The 26,696-nt window shown below is 33.4% G+C and overlaps 3 protein-coding genes and 1 non-coding gene across 5 annotated transcripts in view; 1 reads left to right on the top strand and 3 right to left on the bottom strand.

Moving 5' to 3' along the window:
* The window catches only part of LOC128996931 (uncharacterized), a 324,176-nt gene that overhangs the window by 116,944 nt on the left and 180,536 nt on the right, over window positions 1–26,696 (bottom strand). The window lies entirely within an intron of this gene.
* Window positions 4,131–12,698, top strand: LOC128996930 (uncharacterized). 2 transcript variants are annotated; one of them, XM_054422467.1, is made up of 7 exons: window positions 4,131–4,233; window positions 6,238–6,261; window positions 8,417–8,607; window positions 9,594–9,735; window positions 10,012–10,170; window positions 10,975–11,144; window positions 12,426–12,698. In XM_054422467.1, the coding sequence occupies exons 1-7, from the start codon at window positions 4,188–4,190 to the stop codon at window positions 12,561–12,563; spliced, it is 870 nt and encodes a 289-aa protein (XP_054278442.1). In that variant the 5' UTR covers window positions 4,131–4,187; the 3' UTR covers window positions 12,564–12,698. The 2 variants fall into 2 exon arrangements, with proteins under 2 accessions (XP_054278442.1, XP_054278443.1); XM_054422468.1 differs by having other exon boundaries at window positions 4,152–4,230; window positions 6,235–6,261.
* On the bottom strand, window positions 15,130–24,482 carry LOC128996936 (60S ribosomal protein L12). The gene is made up of 6 exons (XM_054422476.1): window positions 24,321–24,482; window positions 21,608–21,681; window positions 19,770–19,950; window positions 19,113–19,231; window positions 17,694–17,784; window positions 15,130–15,166 (listed from the first exon to the last, which is right to left on the bottom strand). Exons 1-5 carry the CDS (start codon window positions 24,355–24,357, stop codon window positions 17,698–17,700), a joined length of 498 nt encoding a protein of 165 aa, XP_054278451.1. The 5' UTR covers window positions 24,358–24,482; the 3' UTR covers window positions 15,130–15,166; window positions 17,694–17,697.
* Window positions 18,164–18,325, bottom strand: LOC128997703 (small nucleolar RNA SNORA53). Its single transcript, XR_008491127.1, has one exon. It is a non-coding gene; the product is annotated as a small nucleolar RNA SNORA53 (small nucleolar RNA).

Below are 26,696 nucleotides of genomic sequence, written 5' to 3'. Positions count from 1 at the left end.
TTAAATTTTTTCTTCTCTCAGACAAAATGGAAATTCACTTAGTATGCAGGTTAGTTCAATGTATTTACAGGCTTTCAAATTACAACTTAGCAAATAATACTTAATTCAAAGTTTAAAAAGAAAGATCATGCAGCACTTTCAGATAGCAAACAAACTGCGATGATGATGTCAAATAAGCACATCATCCTTTTTAGTTCTAAACCTCTTATGCCACTCACTTAGATCAAGATCAACTTCCCATCATGACCACCTACACAATGAATCCTGAATCAACTTTAGACATCAGAAACAGATTGCGTTATTTTCCTAAGCTAAAGCACACAAAAATATTTTTCCAAAGTGTGGGGGCAGTTTCTCTTCTGAAAAACTAAATTTATAGCCATATGCATTGATGAAAGTCAGCTAGGTATTTCAAACAAAACTTGATGTATATTTTAATCTCAAGAAATGTCAAAACTCTGATGTAATCCATGAAACTAGTTTATAGATGTATAACGCTGTTTACTTATTTGTTTTACTTAAGTGCAGCAAAGTATCAATTAAGACAAAGAACACTATTATCGATGTAAATCAAATTTTTTGTCACAACAACAGAAGCTCTTTAGTTTTTGGTCGGTTTTTTCCAATTACAGAGAAGAATGGAGGTATTGAAGAGTAAAAAAAAAGTTTTGAACTATCTTGTTAAATATTTTGTACTAAGAAGATTAAAGGTTGGAAACTTCACTCGCCAAACTGATTTCAAGTAACTTTTCTCATAGAAGTTGGTTTTCTCTGAAGATTTCAAGCCAAAGACAATAGTTTAGTAACTTGGTAGAGTTAGACATTCCGCTACAAAGCTCAGTGACTTTGACAAAGTCTAGACTAGTTCTGTCCATTCTCTAGGATAAGTTACACTTGGCTACACTTGAAACATTGTCTCACATTGCTGATCTTTAAACATAGGTTTAAAGTTATGTCATTTGAAACCAATTCAAAGTTATGTTATAAAGGGGCCGTTTTGTGGTAAAACTAACGTTCATAGTTTTTGTAATTTTAGCTTTACATTGCATCATCTACTTACTAAACAAAAATCAAGTAAACAAAAATTTATAATTTTTAAACAGTAACTTGTTTAGCAAATTTTACTTTTTGTTTGAAAATCTTTTTAATATTGCTGGTTTAATTATTTTATACTTTACTATGAAATGGTGACCACACAAAGGTAGGTATTTTAACCCAAGTATGAATGGAGATGAGTGTAGGATGGGTGCGATTGTAGTCTTGTTAGTGACTAAGGCCGACATATTCCTTAGACACAGCTGTTAAATAATAGCTCATACAGCCGATGGCAACTAAGGGACCCAGTACTGTAAAACATGAATTTTTTACTTCAGTATTATTTCAGGAACAGAGAATCTACACGAAAATACTCTTTATCCTCAACTCTTTTAATTTAGAGAAATTGGACAGAAATTTGTCAAATCTACATATAATTGAATTAGTTTTGATCCCATTCAAATCTATAAGAATATTGATTACTATTTCACCGTAACAAAATATATTGTTCAATCAAAATCAAGACTGAACAGTTGTTTAAATCAATGTTTTTCCTTTGAAAATTAAATGATTCTGCTTGATTGTTCCATAACTCAATTTCAAATATCGTGATTGATTTGTAACATCAAATTGATTGGATTTTCTTTTCACAATTCAATTCAAAATTCTATTCAAGGGAATTTTTAAATTGCAGGAATTTATTAGTACCTTTTTTTTGTTATTCAATTATCAATTCATACTATCAATGTATCTATTATATATAGGTTTATATTATGTTTTCATTAAAAGTAGAAAAGTGAATGTGGCAGAAAACCAAAGTGACTAAGAAATATAAAACTCTGCCCAATTTTCATTGATAAAAATATAATAATCATTGTATACGTGTACACGTTGTTTTCCAAAATAAGGAAAATAACAGTAGATAAAAACTTTGATTTAAATTTCATTTATTAAGAAAAATAGAAGATAGAGTCACTAGATTAACTACAGTTCAGGTAAGATTGTTTCCCTCCATAGTACAATTGCAGAAATAGACCTTGGGGAAGGAAAGTCCTCTCTAGTCAAAGTTCTGATTGTTTAGCAACTGAAACTTTCACTAAGCAAGTGGTCTGCAAGTTGTGCTTCAATGCTAATCCTGTTATAAGGCATAGCCTTGTTGTGGTGTTGTGCCTTGTTGAGGCAGTTAAGTTATTCTACGGGAAATCTTTTGAATTAAATATTGTAAGAATGCGTGTAAGAGTGATATCTCCAGAGGACATTTGCGACTTACCCTCAGAAAGCACCAAAAGTTTTGTTACTGGTCGACCATTGCTAAATGTTTCGATTCGTGTTTCCACATTATAAAGTGTGTGTGCGTATGTGTCCGTTAGCAGGATAACTCGTGAAAAAATTATTCGATTTTAATGAAATTTGGTATGAACATGTAAACATACGTATTTATTCAAAAGAATTTGTGAACCAGCATGATTAGACTATGGGGTAAAAATGGGTTTTTACCATTTCTAACCCAAAAAACATGATATTTAGAAATTTATTTCACAACCATTTTGTACAGCTTAAAAAATAATTTATTATATTGAAGCATTATTATGTGCCTAATGGTTACAGGGAAAAATTAAAAAAAATTGTAAATTTAAAATTCCCATGTTATTCTTATGGAGTGTAAGTAAACTGTTGTAGTTTGCTTGTTTATAGATATATTTTAAACAAAATAAGGGAAAAGCATTTATTTCTTACTAAACTATTAACATTTTACAAAAAAAAAACTTGTTTACCCTCCCTTTTGCAGCGCTCCCCCCTAAAACCCCCCCCCTAAGTACCCTCCCTAAGTACTCATTAAACTAGTTCTATACTGTATAAATAGGGAATAAATGTGATATTTTTAAGGGGACATTTTAGTGTATGCCTAAATCCAATCAGGCAAATGGAAATTCGCTTAGTCTGCAGGTTTGCTGCGACGGGGGTATTTTACTCCCTAGGGTGGTCCAGTTTGCTGCAGTGGAGGTATTATCAACTTTTTTGTTTAAAGAAAATGCTAAGCATCAAGAATGCTCTGAACTCCGATACGAGGGTCGTGCTCTGTTTTCTGATCAGTGGATTTCTAGAAGCAACCTTGGGAAAAGTAATTACACCTTTATTTTCCGCTTCAGTGGGTTTTAGCCACATTGGTATTTGTGTCACGTAATATTTAATCTATGATTTTGTCTTGAATTTCGTATATTGAGACAATATGACTAATAATTTTGACTAAATAGTCAATGCTAATATTCAACTTCAACTTATACATACTATTATAATATTACATACTTGTTATTATTATTTTATTTTATTTTATTATAATTAGTTTTAAATAGGTTCCCTACTAAAAAATAACTAAAATCACAATTTTTTAGTTATAATAAGTTAAAAAATAATTACTATTTACACAGTTGACAACAATTTTTAAGTGAAATATCTAAATAAATTTCTAGGTTTCTTCATGTAACCATCTTTTAGCACCTCAGCAGCTTAAAATCACAAATCTTCAAGATATTAAACATTTTAAACACCTTGGATAACCACAACAATCAATGAATTGAACCAGGTTTCTCACTACCATTAAGTTGTCGTTTTTTACTCAAGTAATTATTTATCAAACATCCTATTAATTCCGTGCTACCTAAACCAATTTACACTAAATAAACAAACTAATAAACACACACTGAAACTAAAACGATTAATCAATTCTAGGAATCACACTGCCAAACTTGACGAACAAGAACATTTTCCAAATCAATAATTTTTCACAATTAAGTCAAAACAAAGTAATCAGTTCAGATAAGACAAAAAAACCCAAAACAATCAATTTTAAGGAAAACACCTACTTACAAACTCATGATAAATATGTACTCTGTAAACCAGTTTACAGTGTTTTCCAATTTTATCACAGCTTGGGCCAAATTTCCTGTTGTTTATTGTTAGAATCAGCATGCAAGTAAACTAAAGCAGCTTTCTGATACAAAAGGAGGAAAGTAGATGAGGATAAAGTTGGGGGTTTTTCCTTCTCTGCAGAACTGAACCAGTTGCCAATGCCAAGGTTGTTGCTAAGGGTGATGAACTTATAACAGCCAGTCTAGTCCTGACAGTGGCATAGTGAAGAAGACTCTCTTAGGATGAAGACTGTTGTAGCTTTCTTGGGTGTTGTGGCCCTTACTGTTGGTAAGTTTTTATTTGTTGTTTAGTTGGTAAATAAATCAATAAGTATTTACATTGTTGTTATTTGACTTTATTGTATAATTTGTTGGATTGTAAAGTAGTTAATTTTTGGGGGGTAGTACATGCTCTTGTTGGAAAAGAAAGGTCGGTAGGGAAAATTGATTTAGGGTATTTTTAAATAACTTTTTCAGCTAATAAGTCAAATTTATTGGATTTTGATTTAATTGCTTTGAGATAACTTTCCCACTTATGTGGTTAGTAAAAATGAAATGGAATTATTACTGCTGCAGGACTAAGCAAATTTCCATCCGCCTGATTGGGTTTATCGCTCGAAGCATTTTCTTGTACATGTTAGATACTCCCTTTTTAAACAACATTACATTTAACAAGTACTTAGGTTTGCTGCTGCAGGAAGGGTAATCCGCTTAGTAAAACCATAGAATAAAACAGGTAAAACATACAGTACTAGTTGATTTCTCATCCTAATGGAACAGCTGAAGCCAATTTTATTGTTAGTTTTTGTCCATGCACTGTAGATGAGTTTTATTTACAATTTGTTGATTTTTATTTCAGTCATTTTAAAACCTCGTTTTAACCTATTAAAACTATATAATTATAAACAATAACTCATACCCTATATACAACCAAACAGTAAAGCACAAATCATTAAATTAACCCAAAAATAATAGAAATAAAATTTCGTCGACACTAACGCCACAGAAAACATTAACATCCAGTGTCGCCGTACAAGAACTAGAAATGAAAAACAAGCTTTTACGAGCTTTAAAATTTACAATGGGATGAGAAGTATAAACTTACACATTTTTACCAAATTTCATAAAAGTCTGTTGATTTTACTCATGTTATTGTGATTACAGATGAGAACTGCAGCTGTTTTCCTTGTATTCTCCAGTTAAGCTATATTTTTTTATGGAATTAAGACTATGCAGTGTGTTTAACATTGTAAGATTATAACTCTAATTAACTTAAAAGCACATGCTCTGTTAGCAAGTCTCAGTTTAAGTTGAGACCAAGTTACCGTGTTATTCAAATCAGCTGATGTGTTTTTTTTAATCCCACTACAACTTCACATGAAATTTTGAGTAAATTTAACCAAGGTAAAATAGAAAGGTTTTTACCTTACATACAATATTAACATTGAGTTGTAAAACACAAAAATGGATCACTTTTTTACAATTTTTAAGTAGTTTTCATTCACATATGGTTTATTCCAAAATGAAAATTTTAGTTTTCAACTTTAAAACATTTTGTATTGTACTGTTACATAAAATTATTTCTCTCGCAACATTAAGGAAAGTAAATCAAGAAACCGTCTAAAACACTTAAAACATATATTTACGCTTATACTGTTACTCACAAGACGTAAATATACAAAAAAGTTGGTAAGTGGTGATCGATGGTTGGTGGTTTTTTTGTATATTACCGACTTGTGAGTAACAGTATAAGTGTAAATATATGTTTTAAGTGTTATAAGACGTTTCTTTATTTACTTTCCGTAAATTTAATAACACGTACGATGCTGATCAAGAAGTTATCTCTCCAACAATGTAAAATTTTCAGTTTACTCATTTATATATTTTACTTACATTTCGTTTCTTTCTTAAAAGTGTTGCCTTAAGTACACTGTTATGTTTGTTTATGTCTTTAGATCACACAAACATATTTCGACTCAAGACACAAATTCATACAATAAGTCACATACAGTAAAGCAAGACTGGTAAATAATGTTATATAACTCAGTGCATTGACCTTAGTCAAGATTTCGAGAGGTCATCACCATCAATGGCAAGTGCCAAAGAGTTTGGGCAAACTGGCAAACAGCACATAACAGGTTCAAATAGATGACAGGTTAAATGGTTAAAACAGTCTTTCCACATCCTCTGTCTAAGCCTAATAACGTGTTGATATGACTTATATTCAAAAGTAACTTACTTTTATTGCTGTATATATAAATACGTAAATTACTAAAATGGTTGTAATTTACAGGTGCTGAATGGAATGCATTGAAAGGTAAGTTCAAATTTTTCAAATTTTTTCTGTTAGACTTAACCTGAAGATAATGTCATACTAACCAACTGTTTATCCATGTTTTATCTATGATAATTTCGAAATCTTATACTTTTTGACTGCTAGAAGACAGTGCTTTAAATATATTCAACGATGATAAAATGTTGAGTTAGATACAAATACAATGGAAACTGGCTGTGTAAATTTTGACAGGTAAATTTGTTTGTTTTTCATCTATATGACTTCTCCTAACATGATTTTATTACTCTTAGAGCAAGAGTATAATCAAATTATGAATATAATGAAAGAAACTGTAACCATACTATCAGGACTGGTTCTCTTATAGAGAGACAAAGTCCTGTAATGGTTCTATATAACTATTTGAGGTGTTTCATTTTCCTAATATTTTTAGAAACTAGATTTGAAACTTGGTTTTGATCATTTTTGAAAGAGGCTATTGATTGATGTACACCATACAATGTTTTAATAGTTTGGACAACAAGAACCCATATAATTAGAATTATAGCTTTGTCTCAATGGTTAGTTACAGTTTGAGTTAAGTAATCAGTTCCCAGAATTTTCTCCTTAAAATGTTTATTGAAAAATACATCATACGGTAACTTAGTCTGTCAAATGAGATTTTCAAACAAACCCTTTTCGTTCAAACATTATTATCTGTTAATTCACAAGACTGGTCACTATAACAGTTTTTTAAATTTTGTTTTTCTCTCTTCAAGTGACATTTTAGCTGCAAATAAAATAATAGTTTAGACAGATAGGCCTATTTGGTCTGTTGAACAATCAAATGTGAGGTTAAAATAATGACTTCAAAATTGAAATGCCAGAGTAGACTTAATTTGTTACTGGGATTAATAAGTATATCACAATTTTCAAAACCAGGAATCAATAATAATGAATCCAAAATTCAAAAACTATTTTATTCCCTTTCACAAAGACAAGAAGTTACTGCACACCCTGCTCAGGGTTGAAACCACCACTGAGTACTCAGAGATTAATCCATTGGAGATTGGATGGAACCTCCATTAGTAAAAGTTACAAACGTAAAAGATATGAACACACAACACAATTTTCCAAGAAGAAAGTTGAATAGGTTTTTCCTCATATCTGCTCTCAATTGTCTGAGCCCAAATGATTAAGGTCATTAACAGCTGATTTTGTATCACTATGGAAACCATTTAAATGCCATAAGACTTTGATCTACCACACACTGAGTAGAGCTCGGGGCTTCAGTGCCCGAGGTTCCGGGTACAAATCCCGACAATGACCAATGGATTTATCCATGTGATAATGCTGCAACGCACTAGGACCAGCTTGAAGTAATGTGTAAAACAGTTCCGGGCTAGAACTAGCGTTCTAGGTTAAGAATGTAGGACAAAATGAATTGAATAGTTGGTTTTATTTTTATTTGGATGTAACTACTTAAAGGATTGTGTTTCAATATTTTTTTCTATTCATTCATAGTCAGTGTATGTTGAATACAAAAAGTATATAGATATAGATTCATTATAATATACGAAAGCTTGATCATTAATGTTCTTTAGTATTAAGAATGTAACGTTTAATATTGAATAAAAGACATCCTTCTATGAAAAACCTTTAAGAATCTCATTCAAATACTTCAAATACACTTATATAATATTCCTAATATGAAAAATTGATTGTACTGTCATAAAAATGTCCCTGTAATAACTCCATAACAGTGACGTAACACTCTTATCTATGTAACAATTTCTCAAGAAACAACAATACTCCTTTGGACAATCCCTAAGACTGTCATAAAAACAATACTTCAAAGAATAATCTACGTAACACAATATTAATTTTTCATTTGGATTGAAACACAAAATAAACAGATCTTTGAAAGTCCAAAAGACTGAGATGACAGTTCTCCTTTAAAGCATTCTTAAAACTGACACATAACAATCTGCGTGGAAAAAATATTGAAGATTATTGACAGCTCAATTCATTGAGGAAAAAACTCCACTCAACTAACATAACAATCCTTCCATGAAAAAAGGTAATACCAATGTATAAAAGTACAAAACTCCTTTATTTTACTCCTATTTTTGTGAGTAACTTCCTAGTGTTGAAACAAAGCCAGTGTTTCAGTTCAAACATTGCTCTAATTGTGTTTCAGTGACTTACGGCAAGAATGGCAAAGGTTACTACGACCTGCCGTGGTCCGTGGAGGAGGCGACCGCGCAAGGAAAGTGGCTGAAGATTGACGAAGACAAGAAACTCAATGTAGAAGTGTTTTCACAGCCCCAAGACCCTCGCCTCATGATTCTTTTTGACAAGAAGGGAACAGTTGCAGGACTCAGATTGGCAGTAAGGATACAATTCCTAGTTGTACTCATTAACGTCATTTGCAGTTTTTATTTTTGAAAGGGAACGGTCGGTATCAAACATAAATTTCTTTTGTTGGATAGAATCATAGAATCAAAATCGCTTATAATTAAACTAGCGACATTAAGATTTGAAGGCAAGGACAAAGTTTTAACCACTAGGCTACCTATACAACTAGTTAGAAAGGACAACAACTTTGGTTGGTTACAATATTGTACCCTTAGGCCCAGTGCACACAGTGTGACTGTTTTACAACTTTTGTTACAAACCAATTGCGCTTGCAACTGCTTTGTGACCTCGGCAATGTATTGCAGTGGGGAGGCGCACACGACCCAACTGGTTGTACAGTATGCGATTTCAAAAAACGTTTGAAACCAGTCTCATACAACCGTGGGCCCGACGCTGCAGACTTTAGTTGCACGACACCATGGGGTGTTTTGTGGTGTTTGTTGGTATTTTGGTGGTATTTTAACAGCCGTATAGTGTTTTTAGTGTTTATAATTTCCGACTAGCTCTAGCTGCTACAAACAGCCTAGGACTAACATTCTTGCTCAAATAAGGGTGAACCCAATGCTCTTTCAGTACCCTTCGCTATCTTCGGTATTGATAATAGCTAATAACGTCTTCTTCGTCTGACTCTGACATAGTAAGCGTACTTAAGGCTTTAAAACAACGTAACTGCACTAAATTAATCACTCCACTGATTGCACAATATACGCAACTGTAGTTGTAAAACAGTCACACCGTGTGCGGACAGAAGTTTTGTTTCAGTTGCAAACTGGTTTCAGATGCAACTGGTTTGCAACAGTTGCTGTAAAACAGTCACACCGTGTGCGCTGGGCCTTAGACCAATTATTATTTGTCAAGACCAAAAATAATTTGATACGTCAAGACCAAAAATAATTTGATATAAGTGTTTAGTAGGCCTTGTATTCACCCACATTTTATATCCTTTGATGTGTTTTCAGTTCCTGAAGAATGGCATTGACAAGAAGGCAATTGACGGAGGTCACACGTTTGATTTTGATTATGACAACAACCCTATGTATGAAAAAGGCAACTACTTTGGCAAGGAGCTTTGGTACACCACTGTCCTTTTGGCTGCTCCAAGTAAGTAATAAAGTTTATATTTTCTAAATTAGCATTATGGGACTTTAAAACTTATATTTGTACGTAGAATAGAATTCATACCACTTGGCAGGTATGAAACAAATATTTCTAACACTAGCAAAAACTGTGACTGAATCAGAACTTTTGGTTCTTTTAAGAAAAATTGACAACAGCTGGATAGATAGATTGGATGTCATCTTCAGAATGCAAGTCAATGGTTAAATTGAGTTAATTTCCGTAATGATGTCATGCTTCTAAACATTTTGTATGTTATAGATACTCTGGTATCTGGTGGAAGAGCAAAATTGAACAAGAACACTGACTCAGTGGCTGAAAATGTGTACTTCAGACTTCAGGGCAAGTGGATGGAAGTGAGCAGAGACGAATGCAAACCTAACGCAGAGTTTGAGGAGGCAAACTGCTTCGCCGGCATGGGTGAGTGTTGATATGGTTGCGTGATAAAGAATTAAAGCAGAAATATCAGCCTTAAGGGGTTACCAGTTTTAGGAATTTTCCCTTTAGAGAAGTAGCTATTACCTATGAACACAGAAAGAGACCTAGACCCTGGACCAATTTTCATTTTGATGTCCTCGAAACCAAAAACATGATTAGTCCTAGGTACAAGCTGATCTTCAGTAACAAAGCTACACAGATCATCTCACTCCATCGATCTTACACTCATATTTGGGTAAAAATAGACACGTGTCTCCACCTCAATAAATTCATAATTGATGGAAAATAATTTTAAATATTTTGCACACGATCCAAAACACTTGGATAAGAACCAACTCGGTTGTTTTTTTTTTACTATATCTTGCTTCCTAGCTATCTTGGAAAATTTTTCTATAAATGTCCGTGCTATTCCCAAATTAAAATACCACATCTCCCGGTCTTTAAAACTTTAATTTTAATCGTACATAGGATGATGTAAAAAATCAAGTCAAATAGTTGATGCTATTGAAATTGGGAAATTGAGTTAATCATAAAAAGATTAATCCTTTAAATCACAGCTACGCCCAGCTGGTGAAATAATCAATCACACCGTAAGAAACTCTTGTCATAAACCAGTTGTAGTTTTGTTTCTTCACAAAGTTACAAGTCACTTTTACATTCTTCTTGAGTAGACATGGGTTATTTAAACCTGAAAACATGGGAGTTTTTATTCATTAAATTGCGTATATTACTAATTCTGGTTTACGATTATATTTATTTCAAATGAGAACCTTGGACATATTACAGGCAAGCACTACTTCAAGGGGCATGGAGTGGACTGCACACGTAGAGAACCTGTATGGACTCTGTATGACAACGGCAAGCTTATCGGAGTGGGATTGGCTGGTTTTGGCTCCTACGTCGATAATAACCTCAAGACCAAGACCTACTACGAACAAGGATCCCTCCCAGTGCAGGTAAATTTTAATTTTCGTATACATAGTGTTGTATACGAGCAGAAAGTTTAATATACAAGAGAAAGTATTGTTTTTGTTAATTTTTTTAGTTTACTTTGGGTGGAAAGTTCATGGGGGTGTTTTTTGACGTCAACCGCATAATCACTAATACGCTGTTACCAGACGTTTCACCCTTACTGTGAAGTCACATCCTCAATGGCTAGGCTAAGACTAGTCAGCTGTTTTTCGTGGTATAACTTGAGATAACCTTTTAAAAGTCGCCATTTTGGATAGTTGAGGTCAGGTATATGACATCATTTTCTACTAATTAATGTAGGTACCTTCGATTTGATGTCCAAAAGAACCTAGTCAAGTCTCGAAATTTTGGGAAATTTTCGGGAAATTTTAAATCTCGTTACACGAGACGAGATTTCTTTTTGGCCGAGATTTTTATCGAGACGAGAATAAAAATAAAAAAAAAAACGCCTGCAGAAAGTCAATGCAATACCCGCAATACAGGAGCGTGTTGTAGTTGCGTTTCCTTTGCGAAGGCGTTCTTATTTAATTAATTCTTTAAATGTAAATATTACTTTAATTATTTTGATAATATTAATTTAATAACATTTGAAAAGTTTTGTTAAGTGTAAGCAGTGTGAGGAATGTTTTATTACTATAAAAAGTCAAAACAAGTAACTATTTTATAAAAATTAATATTGCTTTTATTTTATGATTTATTTTATTTTAGGATAAGTTGAACTCTATCCTAACTGATATCACTATGTTTCCTAATCGTAGGCATTTTTAATAAGTTAGGCGTGATTAATAAAAAAATGTTATGCTGATGTTTCTTAATAAAAGATTTTAAATATTCTTGCCTATTATCATTATTTTTGTATTTAAACAGTCATCTAACAATGTTACAAAATCAGGTAAAAATTTTGAACGTGCTTTCCCGTTGTGTATGAGAAGGGAAATCCCGTCTCGATCTCGTCTCGAAATTTTATGAGAAATAAAAAAATCTCGTCTCGTCTCGTCTCGAACTAAAAATCCAATCTCGTCCATCCCTAGCTTACATTTAAGATTTTCCATTTACTCCTCGTGGGGCCATCCCCCTTATGAGATAAAAAGACGCCAGTTCCTTAGAAAAGTGGATTTTTATGATTATTATAGTTATGCCAATTATACTGTTGTATGTGATGGTTATACTTAACCGTTCCAGGACTCTTCAAAACTGTATAACCAACTATTTTACTGCCCATCCAAGTTCCAAGTATGCAACTGAACTGTATGTATGATTTTCAGAACATCTTGCGCAGTGCACCGAGCTGTGTAGAGGATTATGTCAACAACTACGGCCTGATGTCCATGCACGTTTTCCTGACTAAAGACGCAGCCAAAATCACTTGCCCAGCAGAAGATTGGAGACTTAGCCATTGCTGATCTAGGAAAAGATTTGGAGAACATTTTTTTTATAAATTAAGACGGACAAAATTAGATATTTTAAAATGTCAAATTTATACACTGCAATAATTTAATTGTTAGAGGATTTTTAATAATAAACTATGTCCTACACAATCTAGACACAATTTTAAGATGTTTCTCACCCTGATCAATTATATTTTGTATGATGGAACCTGTCTTGTAACCCTACCCTACTGGTACTGGGTACTGGATACTCCCTTGGTAGTTTTCTTATCTATATGGAACAGCTGAAGCCAATTGTAATTTTAGTTTTGTCCGGTGCACTGTAGGGGTCGTGTTTTATTTACAATTTGTTTCTTGTTATTTCAGTCATTTAAAACCTCGTTTAGCCAAATTTAACGATCTAATCACAAACAATAACTCGTCCTCTAGTTGTATAAACAGTAAAGCACAAATCATTAAATTAACCCTAAAATAATAGAAACAAACTTTTGTCGACACTAAAAATCAGTGTCACCGAAAAACGAGCTTCAAAATAAAATTTATAATAGCGACATAAGCGACATGTATACAAAGGTTGCTTCATTTCAAATCCAAAGCAAAAATGTTTAGACTAAACAAATAAATACAGTAAGAACCTTGATAACAAGACTCTCATGGGGATTGTAAAATAAGACTTGTTATCAAGGTTGACTTCTTATCGAGGTTTGTAATAACACCCCTAATACCCCTAATAACATGTGATTAGGGGTAAAATCATTTTAAGGGTATTTGAAAATGACACTCTTTATCAAGGGCGACTTGTTATCGAGGGTCTTCTTATCAAGGTTCCACTGTATTGGTCATAAAGTACACTAATTTACCTAGACAGTTTTTTAATTACCAACAATCACTACTCATCATTTCTAAGGAGAGGTTATGTATTCGTTTATAAACTCTCATTGCCACCGACAGTGATGCAGCAATCATTGTACCAAAGACTAATTGCACCACTCAACAATATTAAATTGGCCTGAACAGCTGATTAGTTGAAGTTTGAAGCATTACAATTATACTTTTTTTCTCTCAATCCTTGAACCTCATTGGTCCATTACCCGTGTTGTTAAGTAAAAAAACAATGCTGTTAAGTAAGTAAACAAAGTTGTAAAGTGAATCTTTTCAATTCTAAGAACTGAACTGAAAACCGGTCGTAGGTAAATAACTTAACAAGTACGATCCTACAACAAATTACCTTTTTAAATGAAACTGCATTTTTAGTTCGGGATGACAATAAAAAGTGAACCACACTTGGTACAATTTCATAATAAAAATATTTTTTTTTTACCAACTATAATTAATTTGTCCCAAAATGGAGTAGATTGTTAGAGGGAAGTGCCACATCTTGGATATAGACTAACTTTAAGGTGGCACAATACTTTAGAGAGGATTTTTTTTTCATTTTTACACTTAGCCTACTTAGCAAAATCATCATTTAACTAACAATTTATTTCAAGGACAAAACATTCTCACCTCTAAGATATCTGTTAGACACCACCTCTTAAAATTATTGAATAAAAGAAGCCAAGCCTCGCCTAAAAGATATCTTTTTGACACCACTTCTTATTAGAGAATTCATTTCAGGCTAGTTAACATCCTGAAAATGTGTTGTGTATTTAATCTTAGCGAACATATTGTGTCAAGGTCAAGTCATATCACAAAATATGCAATTTGATCATAATTTGATAAGTCTTTAATATATTTATCCCTTCTTTGAACCACTATAATTTCATTATTTCTTGTGTTGGAACCAAAGCGTCCTTGATTAATCTCTTTAATCATGCACAGAAATTTTGCTTATACCTTCAAAATGAGACATGAAATAAGTTTAAATTTTCATTTAACTTAAGTTTTGAGGCTGATCCAAAGATTTCACAGAGTCAGATTATAACCACTAATCAACACTTCTTTTACCTCTTACCAATTTAAACTTGTTCAAGTTTTTGATGTCACCAAGAACATAATTTTTTTATTTTTAAAATATTATTTTTTATTAAGATTATAGATATGAGTAAAATTACAGTAGGTGTCAAAATACAGTATAGTCCTTTCCTCAAGCAAAATGAACAAACTGAAATTTAAGAATAATTTACGACTCATCCTGTACAATATTTTAGAAAAGACTGAGATTAATTTTTATTTAGCTAGAAAATGTTTTTAAGGAAAGCAGATTGGATAATTGAGAATGTTCCCGAAAATGGATACAAAATCAACCTTAAGACTAAAAGGATGTTTATAGCTGTTGAAGCAAATTTGACACATTAACTTAGTATTTCATTTTCTTAATGTTATATTTTTCAGTTTGTCTAAAACAACATGTTTATTGTACCTCAAAGCAGCAAACCTCCAGAGACTCATCGAGCCAATGTTGGTTATGGTTTTAACATTTTAGATTTTCTTTCATTTTGGACCTCTTTGAATATAACCAGACATAATGATTTAAGATTTTTACCATTTAATGGAGACTACTTTAAGATGCAGATTTGGTGCAACGAGGGTACTTGGGATAATAATTCTTAATTTTAACAGGGTAGTAAAAAAGTCAAAATTGTTTTTGAAGTTTTTTTATTCAACAGCGATAAAACCTGGAAACAAAATTACAAATCAAAACAATACTTGTGCAACGATACAATTTTAACTTACAGACTATTTCCTACTGTATATTAAAAGTTTTTTATTGAGGTTTTCTCCTCAGCGGCTTTTATTCCACTGGGCTTTTCCTTTTTAGTCTGCTTTACTTTGAAGCTGTCATACCACAGATTAACTACAAACTATTTTGGTTGTATTTTGAGAAAGTAAATGCTCCAGGTTTTTTTTTGAACAATCAGTCCAAGAAATCGGTGACTTAGCAACATTTGATATTTCGTTTCTGCACTCTTAAAATGTTTAATGTCTTTTATGTGATACAGTAGGACTTTTATTTATTACGAGAAAAGTAAAATATTGTGTTTTAAGGATCTAATTAAGTTCAAAATTTATGTTCAAAAAAGAAATTATATTCAATAAAGTTTGTATACAAGTTAACAAAAGTCTGACAGAATGCTCAGGGTACTTTTCAAATCATCCCAGCGTAATTAGGTGTCCTAAGTAGAATCATCATGGCATTATTTTACTAAGTTTGTTATATTTAGAACAATAGATTGATTATAGATAGATGATAGTTATAGTTAAATAGCTACAATATTTTAATATGAGTCTAATAACAGTTCATCTGTGTTCTATTAAATTTGTAGATTGCTCAGGAACTTATTTCCAAATCATCTCACCTTTAAGGTGTAATTAGGTGTCCTAAGATTAATCATCATGGCAATCATGTTAGTTATTTTGTTTTGTGAGATCCGTTTAAGTTACAATAAAACAATTCAGATAAGTTTAAGCAAAATTAAACCTGAAACAACAAATTGTAGCCTAGCTGTAATGAAAGTTTGTTGATTGCTCAGGAATTTATTTCCAAATCATCTCACCTTTAAGGTGTAATTAGGTGTCCTAAGATTAATCATCATGGCAATCATGTTCTTTATTTTGGTTTGTTTTGTCCGTTTAAGTTACAATAAAACAATTTAGATATATTTCAGCAAAATTAAACCTTAAACAACAAATCATAGCTGTAATCTAATTAGTTTCTAGATTGCTCAGCCATCATTTCAAAATCATATCACCTTTAAGGTGTAATTAGGTGTCCTAAGATTAGTCATCATGGCAATCTCATATTTAAAATATTTTGCAAGACCTTTCAGTTTAATGTAAAGATTCCGTTAAACTTCAGCATACTTAAACTTGAAGAAGCATTTGTATGTAATCAAGATGTAAAATAACTTTTACATGGTAAAATGTGTACATGGTAAACTTTTACTTGGTAAAATGTGATAATTCCAGCAAGTTAAGGGGGGTTATTTTTTTTAATTAAGGCAAGTTTTTGTTGTCGAGTTAATTATAATGTAAAGTTCCATCACTCGGCTGTTGTGAGTTCCTGTGTTAGCCTATTTGGTGGTAATCTTAAAATGAAGCAACTAAACTAACTTAAAATTTACCAACACTTCAACTTGCCTAATGATACACATCAGTGAAATGACAGCTTCAAATGAAAGAACAACCTAACAGAAGAGCCCTGGTGGTGGGTGGGACGCCATCCCCTACCATACTGTGATCTTGGGTGCTCAACTGTCTTACACTCAGCTCAATCAATAATGTATTTAGGACCACAAGTTAAAGTATAGTTTTGTTATGTGATGTCATTGCCACAGTATAACCTTGACTAATCCTGAATTTCATGCCATACATTTTTGGATCCTAAACGCCCAAACTCAACTTAGCTTTAGTGTTGCATACGTTCCACGAGCCTCAAGGGGAGATGACTAAATTGTTACAGCATCGTCTCAATGTCACAGTTGTATACTTTAACTTCACTAATTATTTCGCTACCTAGCTAAGTCGTTTCATGGGTAAATTCTAGTTTGTTCGGTTAGCATTTAGGATTCTAAAACAGGATGATACCATAAATGATGTCTTAGGTAAAAAGATGGCTTTAGGCCATGGTTTTGAAGGATAACACAGTAATGACATTAATATCCAAGAAAGGAGGTTAACTTCAATTTTTAGGAGAAGTATCACTAAATTACGAGATTTGCAACAGGTGACAATAATCAAAGCACAAGAGAGGATCCAAGAAAGGAGGTTTACTTCAATTTTTAGGAGAAGTATCACTAAATTACGAGATTTGCAACAGGTGACAATAATCAAAGCACACTTAAGATAAGAGTCCACTGATATTTACGGCTTAAATTTGAGTCTAACACAAGCCAATACGCTCATTCTTCTTGTATAGGGACGATACAAAGATAGTGAATAAGAAACGATTCACCCTTAATTTACCGCCTGCTCTTTATCATAGATGAGATTGCTCAGTTAGGTTTCCAAATCATCTCACCTTAAAGGTGTAATTAGGTGTCCTAAGATTTAACATCACAGCAACCTACCGTTGTTCATTTTCATTTAGGGAAAAAATGCAACACTGAATGTGGTTGACAACAATTCATAAAAATAATTTGTTAGAAAAGTTTTGAGCTGACGCCCAAGAGCCAGATAGTACCCAAGAACATCAGAAATACTTACAAATTTACTCTTCTGGAACTTCAATCTCGTGATCATTGATCGCGTCGATGATTTCGTGAGGAGGTTTGCCTTCCACTGTGCAACCGACAGACTGTGAAAAAAACAACCGCATTAGATGAAAGAATTTCTATACACGGAGGTTAACAACGTTCTCGTGCTATTATCTAGAAAGGTTTTTGGAGCCTTCAGAAATTTGGAACTTACCTACTAGGCTAATTTAAAGACTAGGGCCTATAATTTTGTTTTTGTAAGTTAACATTACAATAAAAGAATCAAATAGCTTAAGACCAAGAAATTCTTAATTCACACAATATTTTGTTTTCATAATATCTTTAACGTATTATTAGGCTAAAAGTATAATACTTAAAAGGAACAGAAGTATTTTAGATCTACAGTACAAACATATATTCAGAAGAACAGAACAGAACTCTTTTAGCGTCACTGGACTTTTTATAGCATTATTAATTTTTAATGTCCCCTCAACAGAACAGACCGCAAGACATTGGTCAGGCAGTAAAGGTTCCATCAAGGAGGTATACTGATGTAGCACACCAATGACTCATTTACCTTCGATAACCAACAACGCGTCAGCGGACTGAAACAGTCCCGAAGGCAGATCTAAGGAGTGTGCAGACTACATACTAACTTAGGCTATTAAAAGTAACTAGAGGTCGTCCAGTGGTCGAAAACTCGACCAAAAATATGTAATGTACTACTCTATTTTCACAACACGCTGTAAATAAAATATGTGATTGAAATTTCTTCATTTCTTCCATTTGTTTTGATGTTCTGTTTATATTTTGTCACCAGCATGACAACCCATAAAGGTCCATGTAAATTTTTTTAAATTTTATTTTCATTTTTTGTCCTTATTATTTAGCCTATTTTAATTTATAATGAAGAGATTCTTCAAATCTACAGGAAAATATCTTTCTAACAGTATGCGTAGATTTTCCCTGCGATGCACACGAGCTGAGAAAAAAGGTTTTCAAGAAACATACTTTCCTATTATAGAAATAAATAAGAAGTTAACAGTAAAATACAAACAAAAATACAAATACAAGTTGTAAAAGGTTCCTTGGGTATTTACAAACTAAAATATGTATAATTAATCAATTTACCAACGGTCTCAATTATTTTGAGACATTAAAAATCTAAATCGGTACTTCCTCACAATTTCTTGAACTTGAAGGCTACCTAAACAGAGTAGGCCCAAAGTAAAACTAAGGACAATAACTTAGCTTTATATCATGTCTTGTTGCATTTGATCAAGTGTTTGAATATTAATATCAGTAGCAGGAATAGCTAAGATCTCCACGTCAAACATAAAAATCTAATTTTAACTCAAATTTGTAGCAGTAGAGAACTATGAGGAAAATATGTAAGCCATAAGCCTAAATGTGTTCTATGCCGTCTTACCTGGCAAGTTCCAAGGATCTCTTTGATGGTTCCCTCCATCTTCCTAGACATGGATCTAGGCCTCATGACCCTGGCAATGTTGAGGATCTCTTCAAAAGGAAGGTTGCCACTGTGTTTTACTGAAAATCATAATAAAGCCAACCGTAATAGATTAGAAAAACTTTGCGCAGTAAAAAAGTCCTATTAAAAAATGTAGGCCTAGCTCGACTCAACCTATTTTTTTTACACTAACAGTTAGGTCTATCCATAACCATCACTATCAAAAAAATATTGAGTCAAATTCTCAGATACAAAAATGATCTCATTTTAGGCCTGTTGTCTCATAAATTATCCGACTATCCAGATAAGATTTTGGGACACATTTGGTGAAAGCCCCCAAGTCAACACAATGTAAAACTTGCGCTTTGATATTAAAAGTTGATCTGTATGAACAAACATGAACAAATTTCTTTCGGATTTAACACTTTAATGAAATATATTTAACAATCAAGGCTGCTCAGATATTATTTCAAATCATTCCACCTCCAAGGTGTAATTAGGTGTCCTAAGAATGATCATCATCGCAGACTATTCTCAAGAAATAAGACTTGTCCAAGACAAAATTAACTACTTGCAGTTTTAGGTAAGAATTAGTCCAAATAAGCTAACATTACTGACCGTTCTTAACCTTCTTCCTGTCTCGTGGGGGCTCTTTGAGTGCCTTGATGACGAGGGACGCAGCCGACGGAACAACGGAGATGGTGGCCTGTCTGTTCTGAATGGTCAACTGAACTGTGATCTTCAAACCCTTCCAGTCCGAAGTGGCCTTGGCTATGTCGTCACCGACCTTCTTGGGAGACTAAAATACAACACAGACCGGGGTTAGTTTGGGTAGCCTAGATTTTCTATTGTCATAGGCTATGTACAGAAAACTGTACATAACTGTTTTTAGGATTACTCAGAACAAAGGTTCAAATCATCTCACTACCTAAGTAGTGTAATTAGGTGTCCTAAGATTGATCATCATGGCAATCCTTTTGGGAATGATGTGGGTAAATCCTTTCCGGAAGATTTAATAGAGCAAACAGAAATAATGACAAAATTAGTAGCTGTTCAGTCAGTTTCAAATAGACAACAAATTAGCCTAGGCCTTTTGTGTTTAACCCTTTCCACTCGTATGTCGCCGCTACCGCGACATTCACGTCTGACCGTTCCACTCGTATGTCGCGGCCGCCGCGACATTTTCAGCATCGGCTTTTTATTAATGAAATGAAATGAAATGAAATGAAATATTACTTTATTATCACAAAACATTTCACAGATCCAGCGTTAGCTGGTGAAACAGGTGATATTGTCAGAGATCTTAAACACTAAGTTACATAACAAAACTAAAATCCACATAGCTTAAACTAAAATATATTTACTTATCATTTAAATAATCAGAAATATTATAATAATTTTTCTGTAAAAGGTATCGTTTGAACTCATTTTTAAATTTTGAAATACTGTTAATTTCTTTAAAATTAGTGGGTAGACTGTTGTAAAGCCTTAATCCCATATAATAATATAATTATATAATAATATAATAATATAATAATAAATCCCTTTTATATAGTGTTTGCATGTTTTGAATTTGTGTTGAATACAAACTTGATGATTTCCTTATTCATTTTACATGTCTTTGGTAGCTTGAAAAATAATTGTAAGTTTATTTAGTCAGCTGTGGATTAAAGAATAGAGAAGTGTAAATAGTAACCATGACGACCAAAATCACCAAAAAATCTAAGTTTGAAAATGCATTTTTTCATTAAAAATACACCTAATCCTTCTTGTAATGGCTGATTTGAATTGGCAACTAGATAACTAATGTTGATAAAGTGTTTTACAAATCCTGAAAATGTGTTAACGTTTTTTAAAAAGCCTCCTAAAAAATATTTTGTACATTTTATTTTGCTTTTTTTATATTATGACCACACAAAAAATATTTTATGGGTATATTAATTTTGATATTTTGTTTTACTTGTGTACAATTTTATGCTGAATAAGAATCAAGCCCTCAAGTACAACAAATAATTTATTTTAGTCAGTATATGTACACAAAACTTAAAACATGTTTTTTTGCATGGCAATAAATGCAAGCGTATGGGACAACAAGGGGTCAACTAATCCGAGTGGAAAGGGTTAAGGCCTAGTAAATATTTTATTTTTTTAATTTGTTAGCCCTAAATATTTTAGTGTCAGAGAATCTTAATGTTTGTGTTTAAGTTCTTATAAGCCTACATACTTACATTTACAGTTGATAGAAATTCTCGTTTAATGATTTTTAGTAGCTGCGATCATGTAACCCGTGTAATTATATTTAATTTAGGGCAGGAACATATTATGACAATAGGCTACGATCAAACAGACAACTTTGCAAACGTGTTATTAATTCCAATTTCGGTAGGCCTAGCATATTTCAAAATGTAATAAAAGAAACAATTAAAAGCGACAGCTAAAAAAACTAAGCAACTTACCAGACCCAGAGGTCCAATTTTCGGGGCCAATGATGATGTAGCACCTACTTCCCCTCCCACACATCGCAGGAACACTGCAACAACAACATCACCTGGTCAGTCACTGGAATCTTGTTTGATTATTTCATCACATTAAATCTAGGCAGGTGGTAACCTGTTAACACGTTCAGTGCTGAAATGGGTTAGTATTGCGTGCTCAAAGTGCTGAAATATGATTATTGATAAATCTCCAAGTAAATTAAGTGAATGCATCCAAAATGTCATAAGAAGATCCCAAGGCCTCCATTTTGGTCATTATTGGTGACGTCACTTCCGGTACATCAATTGATGTAGTCCGCCGGTGGGGCCGGTTTGCTGAGTCCCCACGAAGAAGAAGTAGTCCTTTTACTGTCACAATTGTATATAACGACCCACAAACTTGTTTCTTGACACAAAAGTTGGTAATTATTGGAATAATAACCATAGAGAATTATATAGGCCTACAATCAGTCCAGGTGTCATTTAGAACGATCGTCAATGCAAAATATTAGTTCATACACAATGTTTACTCCGCGTGCGCCCTATCGCGTAAGTCCTTAGCGGGGAGTTTATTTTCTCATGCGCTCTTGTGAAACTGTGTAGGTATAAACATACCAAATACATTTCATTCATAATTATTATCAAATTTATTTTGTTTGCATGTAAATGTAGGCTATTGTGGAACAAAACTCCGCACCCGCCCTCTTTCGTAACACCCACAGTAATACCGTTAAATTTAAAAACTATTCAAAACTATTTTACAACCCCACCCACCGCATTTACACACATCACAGAAAAGTACGAGATTACCATGGTCCCGTGCCAAAGTGAAAACCTGGAGCTGAAAACAATTTGCGCCAAAATAAACCCGAGAACTGGCACAACAGGCTGACGCGCGATACAACGTTCCCTGTCTATATCTGAGCTCACACTTAAGCAATATAGTTGCAGTGGCGCGACTACAGCTTTTGATGTAGTCCGCCATGGGTGCTCATGACGTACTACATCAATTGATGTAGTCAGCACTGAATGGGTCAATTATTTCGATTTTTCATTATCAGCAAGTTTGGTTAGGCTTTGACAATTGACCCTCGAAGAGTCGCTTCACCAGTATGACGGGAGCGTCGCATGCGGAGTTTTATTCAGCAACATTAAACAGCATAAGTTTTACCCATTTTGCTTGTTATTAAAATGAAATATTATAGGCTATGTAAATGTTAAAATAACCTAATCAGAAACATAACTTAATTTCTTTGTTAATAACATTATTTAAGTGTAACTTGAGTAGGCCTACCTAATATTTCAAATAAACATAATGCGCAATTTTATAGTAGGTATTACTGTGGGTGTTACGAGAGAGGGCGGGCGCGGAGTTTTGTTCCGCAAAAGCCTACATTTACATGCAAACAAAATAAATTTGATAATAATTAACTTACCGGTATATATGAAATAGTAGGCCAAGGCTATTTAAACATGTTTTATAATTTTGTGTGTATAAAATATACACGCAGTTTCACAAGAGCGCATGAGAAAATAAACTCCCCGCTAAGGACTTACGCGATAGGGCGCACGCGGAGTAACTTAAACCTCCGCAAACTGACACCATGTCACTGAATTGCAACTGACAACAAAATGAGGAGGAATTCGGGGGTAAAAATAGCATAGGGGCATTCCCGGGATGAGATGCGTTGAAGTGCAGAGCCGGACATGACTGCCTTTACACCCATTATGCATATTTATATCAACAAAACTACAAGTGCGTAGGAAAACTCTGCAAGCGCCCGCTCAAGGGTTAAATTCAATTAAATTTAAATTTAACCCATAAACGATACGTTTTGACAGCGACAGTGATAGAGATGAAAATTCGCCGCCAACAGTTCAGCTATGCAGGGTAAGTTATAATGGGGGTAATCAAATCAGGAAGGTCTTATCTCGATTTCTCATCCCTTCTTGGGTCAATCTAGAACTGACAGGTCAACCGTCCGTGGTTAAGAGGATTACAGCCTGGATCATGTGCCTACACCTGCCTTGGCCTGTTACATCGTACTATAATACACAAGTTAATTAAGTGAGATTATAGGTATGTACTATTTACAAGGAAATAGGCTATAATTTGAAAACTCATTAAAAGACACGTAGAAATGTGTGATTTTCACTTTAACTTATGCAAAGATTTCCGGGATGGAACCCCCAAGGTGCCACTGTCGCCCAGTGGGATTCCCTTAAAATATGCTCTGTGCTGACGAGGAGGAAGTTGGCAACCAAAGCCACATGTTGGCAAGCTCTCATTTTCTAAACCATTCTTGTAGGTATAAGTTAACCCTGAAGTTGATCTTAAAATAACAAATCTACAGTTAAGGCAACACTTAATATAGAGAAGAGTACCGGTACCTAGACTCGTAGGCCTACTAGTTGAATCTCCCTGAACTAGGCAACAAAATAGGTTAGCCTTGTAAATAAGGCTAGTTTTAGGCCCAAATTAGCAAAAAGATTGACTGCGAAGACGATATTAATTTACGTGCTGATATTTCTACTTCTTAACTTACAACTTCAGCATAAAAGCAGTAATGTGATGAGATATGCTTCACTTCTGAGTAAAAGTTCAATTTAATGACACGTGGAGTTAGCCCAACTAACCTAGCCAAAATTTATCTCTGGATTTTCATAAATATTCTTTGTATATTTCAAGACTTACCAATTTTAACTTCGCTGGGATCAAATTTAGGAGGCATTTTTCCGAATCCTAAATTGAATTATACGTAAGAAATCCACTAATAATTAAAATAGGATCACGACGTCGAATAATTGCTTCAACGCGAAGACGAGGATGAAGCGAAAAGAAGAAGCTCTGGCTCTGCTGAAAGCTGTAGCTGAAGGAAGGAAGAATGAAGAATCGGAGAAGAAAAACAAATGGGAATTTTAAAAAAAGTTACATTGAATAGCGGAAATGACGTTCCTTATCATGGAGTAGTAAGCTCTCCTTGTGAGTTCCTTCTATTTAGCCATAGATTAAACATACTCCTAACATATTATACATTATACATGTATAACTTGTTGATCAAATCAGTTTTAAAGTTAAGTTACGGACATGGCTACGGACATATTTGGTGACTTAGTCGCCACGACAAAGAATATAAGTGTGCGTGTTATTATACTGAACAACTTTTATCTCTCGCTCAGTGGATTAGACTATGAGGCTATGGTTATCCCCATGAATATGTAAAACTGCAAGTAAATAACTGGAACTCATTTCTATAACGTTAATAAGAATAAGAATAGGTCCAATTTACTGAACCTCAATCCCAAAAAAAACTGAATTGCTCCGTTTTTCAATCCAAGGCAATCCTTCTACAAACATCCTTCTAGACGATGTAGAAATTGATTCTTCGGACAGCGTAAAATTCCTTGGTCTAGTATTAGACAAAAACCTCAGATTTCATGACCATGTCAACAATGTATGCATGAGAGTGGGGTCTGGCATTTTCCATTTAAGGCAACTGTCACATTTCTCCGATCAGAATGTCCTTCTGACAGCATATTATGGTGTCATCTTCCCCCATTTGGTCTACGCAGTACCGACATGGGGATGCGAGAATGATAAAACTAGATTTTTATTTCGACTCCAAAAGAGAGCAATTCGAACTATCTTTAAAATCAGTCCCAGAACTTCTTGTAAAGATTTCTTTTTGTGTTCAAGTATTTGAACTTTTCCTTGCTTGCACATTCTTGAAACACTCTTTTTTTAAACAGCTTCTCTATCTTTGCAACGCCCAGATCTTGTTCTCTGCGAAACAGCCTCAATCTCCAGATACCTAAGCATTCTACAACTTTTTTCAAGAAACATCAATATTATAACGGAATCCTGCTCTTCAATGCTTTGCCGAAACATCTACAAATTGAGTCAGACCCTGTCATTTTTAAGAAAAATCTCCGGAAATTACTAATATCTAAATGCTACTACCGTGTCCGTGAGTTTATTGCTAACGGGCAATCATGGGCATAATGGGTGAATACAAAAAAATTAAAATGTAAACCAAATGTAAGTAACATGTAACATGTGTGTAACATGTGTTAAATGTAACTGTAATATAGCTATGGCATGTAGTAAAAGGAATTTTTGATATATTTTATGTATCAACTTACTATAATTGACATAACCAACGCATGTAAACTATGTAAATCTGGTTGAATAAATGACTTATGACTTACAAAATGAGTCATGTTGTATATTCCTACTAAATGTCTGGACAATATTGATAACAAACGGTTTGCATCATCTATTCTGCAATTCCGCGGTTTATTTGTCTGTAATCCCTCTTTAACTATATTACTGTAACTTTATTCCTGACTCAAAATCACATCTCCAATAAATTCGATAACATCCCAGTAATCCGCCAAAAATCCTCCAACAGACACAATCCGCCAAAAAAAATCCCCAAGGCTTAAGAAAAAATTTGGTGAAAAATCCCCAAAAGTGGCAATACTGCGTAGTTAGAGGTGGCCGTGCCCAAGGCCTGTGTGGATGTGGATGTGGGACCGAGACGGGCAAATAATGCAAGATTGTAAAGACTGCCAACACCTTAAAAATAATAAATAAATTATTTATTTGTGTTTGTTGTTATATTCACAATGGTTCCACCATTTTTACAAAACCACAATTTTTTATAGAAAAGTTAATAATGACAGCAATATCAAAAAAATACACCCGCCGCAGCAAACATGCATACTAAGCGAATTTCAACTTGTCTGATTACATTTTTACTAAAATATTTCTATAAATAAGACATATTTATTCCCCATTTAAATAATATTAGATTTAACGAGTGCTTAGGTTTGCTGCTACGGGGAAGGTTAAAAGTGTTTTTTGACCATGCGTCAATATTATAGGATGAAATAAATAAATTTGCCAAATTTCATCAATATATATTCATAAACAAGTAAACTAAAACAATTTTCATTTTCTCCATAAAATAACATGGGAATATTAAATTACAATATTTTTCAATTATCTCTGTGATCGTTAGGCATACAAAAGCGCTTCAATATACTAAATTATTTCTTTTTTAAGCTC

This window comes from Macrosteles quadrilineatus, unplaced genomic scaffold (genome assembly GCF_028750875.1).
Source record: "Macrosteles quadrilineatus isolate MER2022 unplaced genomic scaffold, UCM_ALF_1.0 Scaffold_6__1_contigs__length_79288215, whole genome shotgun sequence".
NCBI lineage: Eukaryota > Metazoa > Arthropoda > Insecta > Hemiptera > Cicadellidae > Macrosteles > Macrosteles quadrilineatus.
This window is presented reverse-complemented; position numbering and strand designations above follow the sequence as displayed.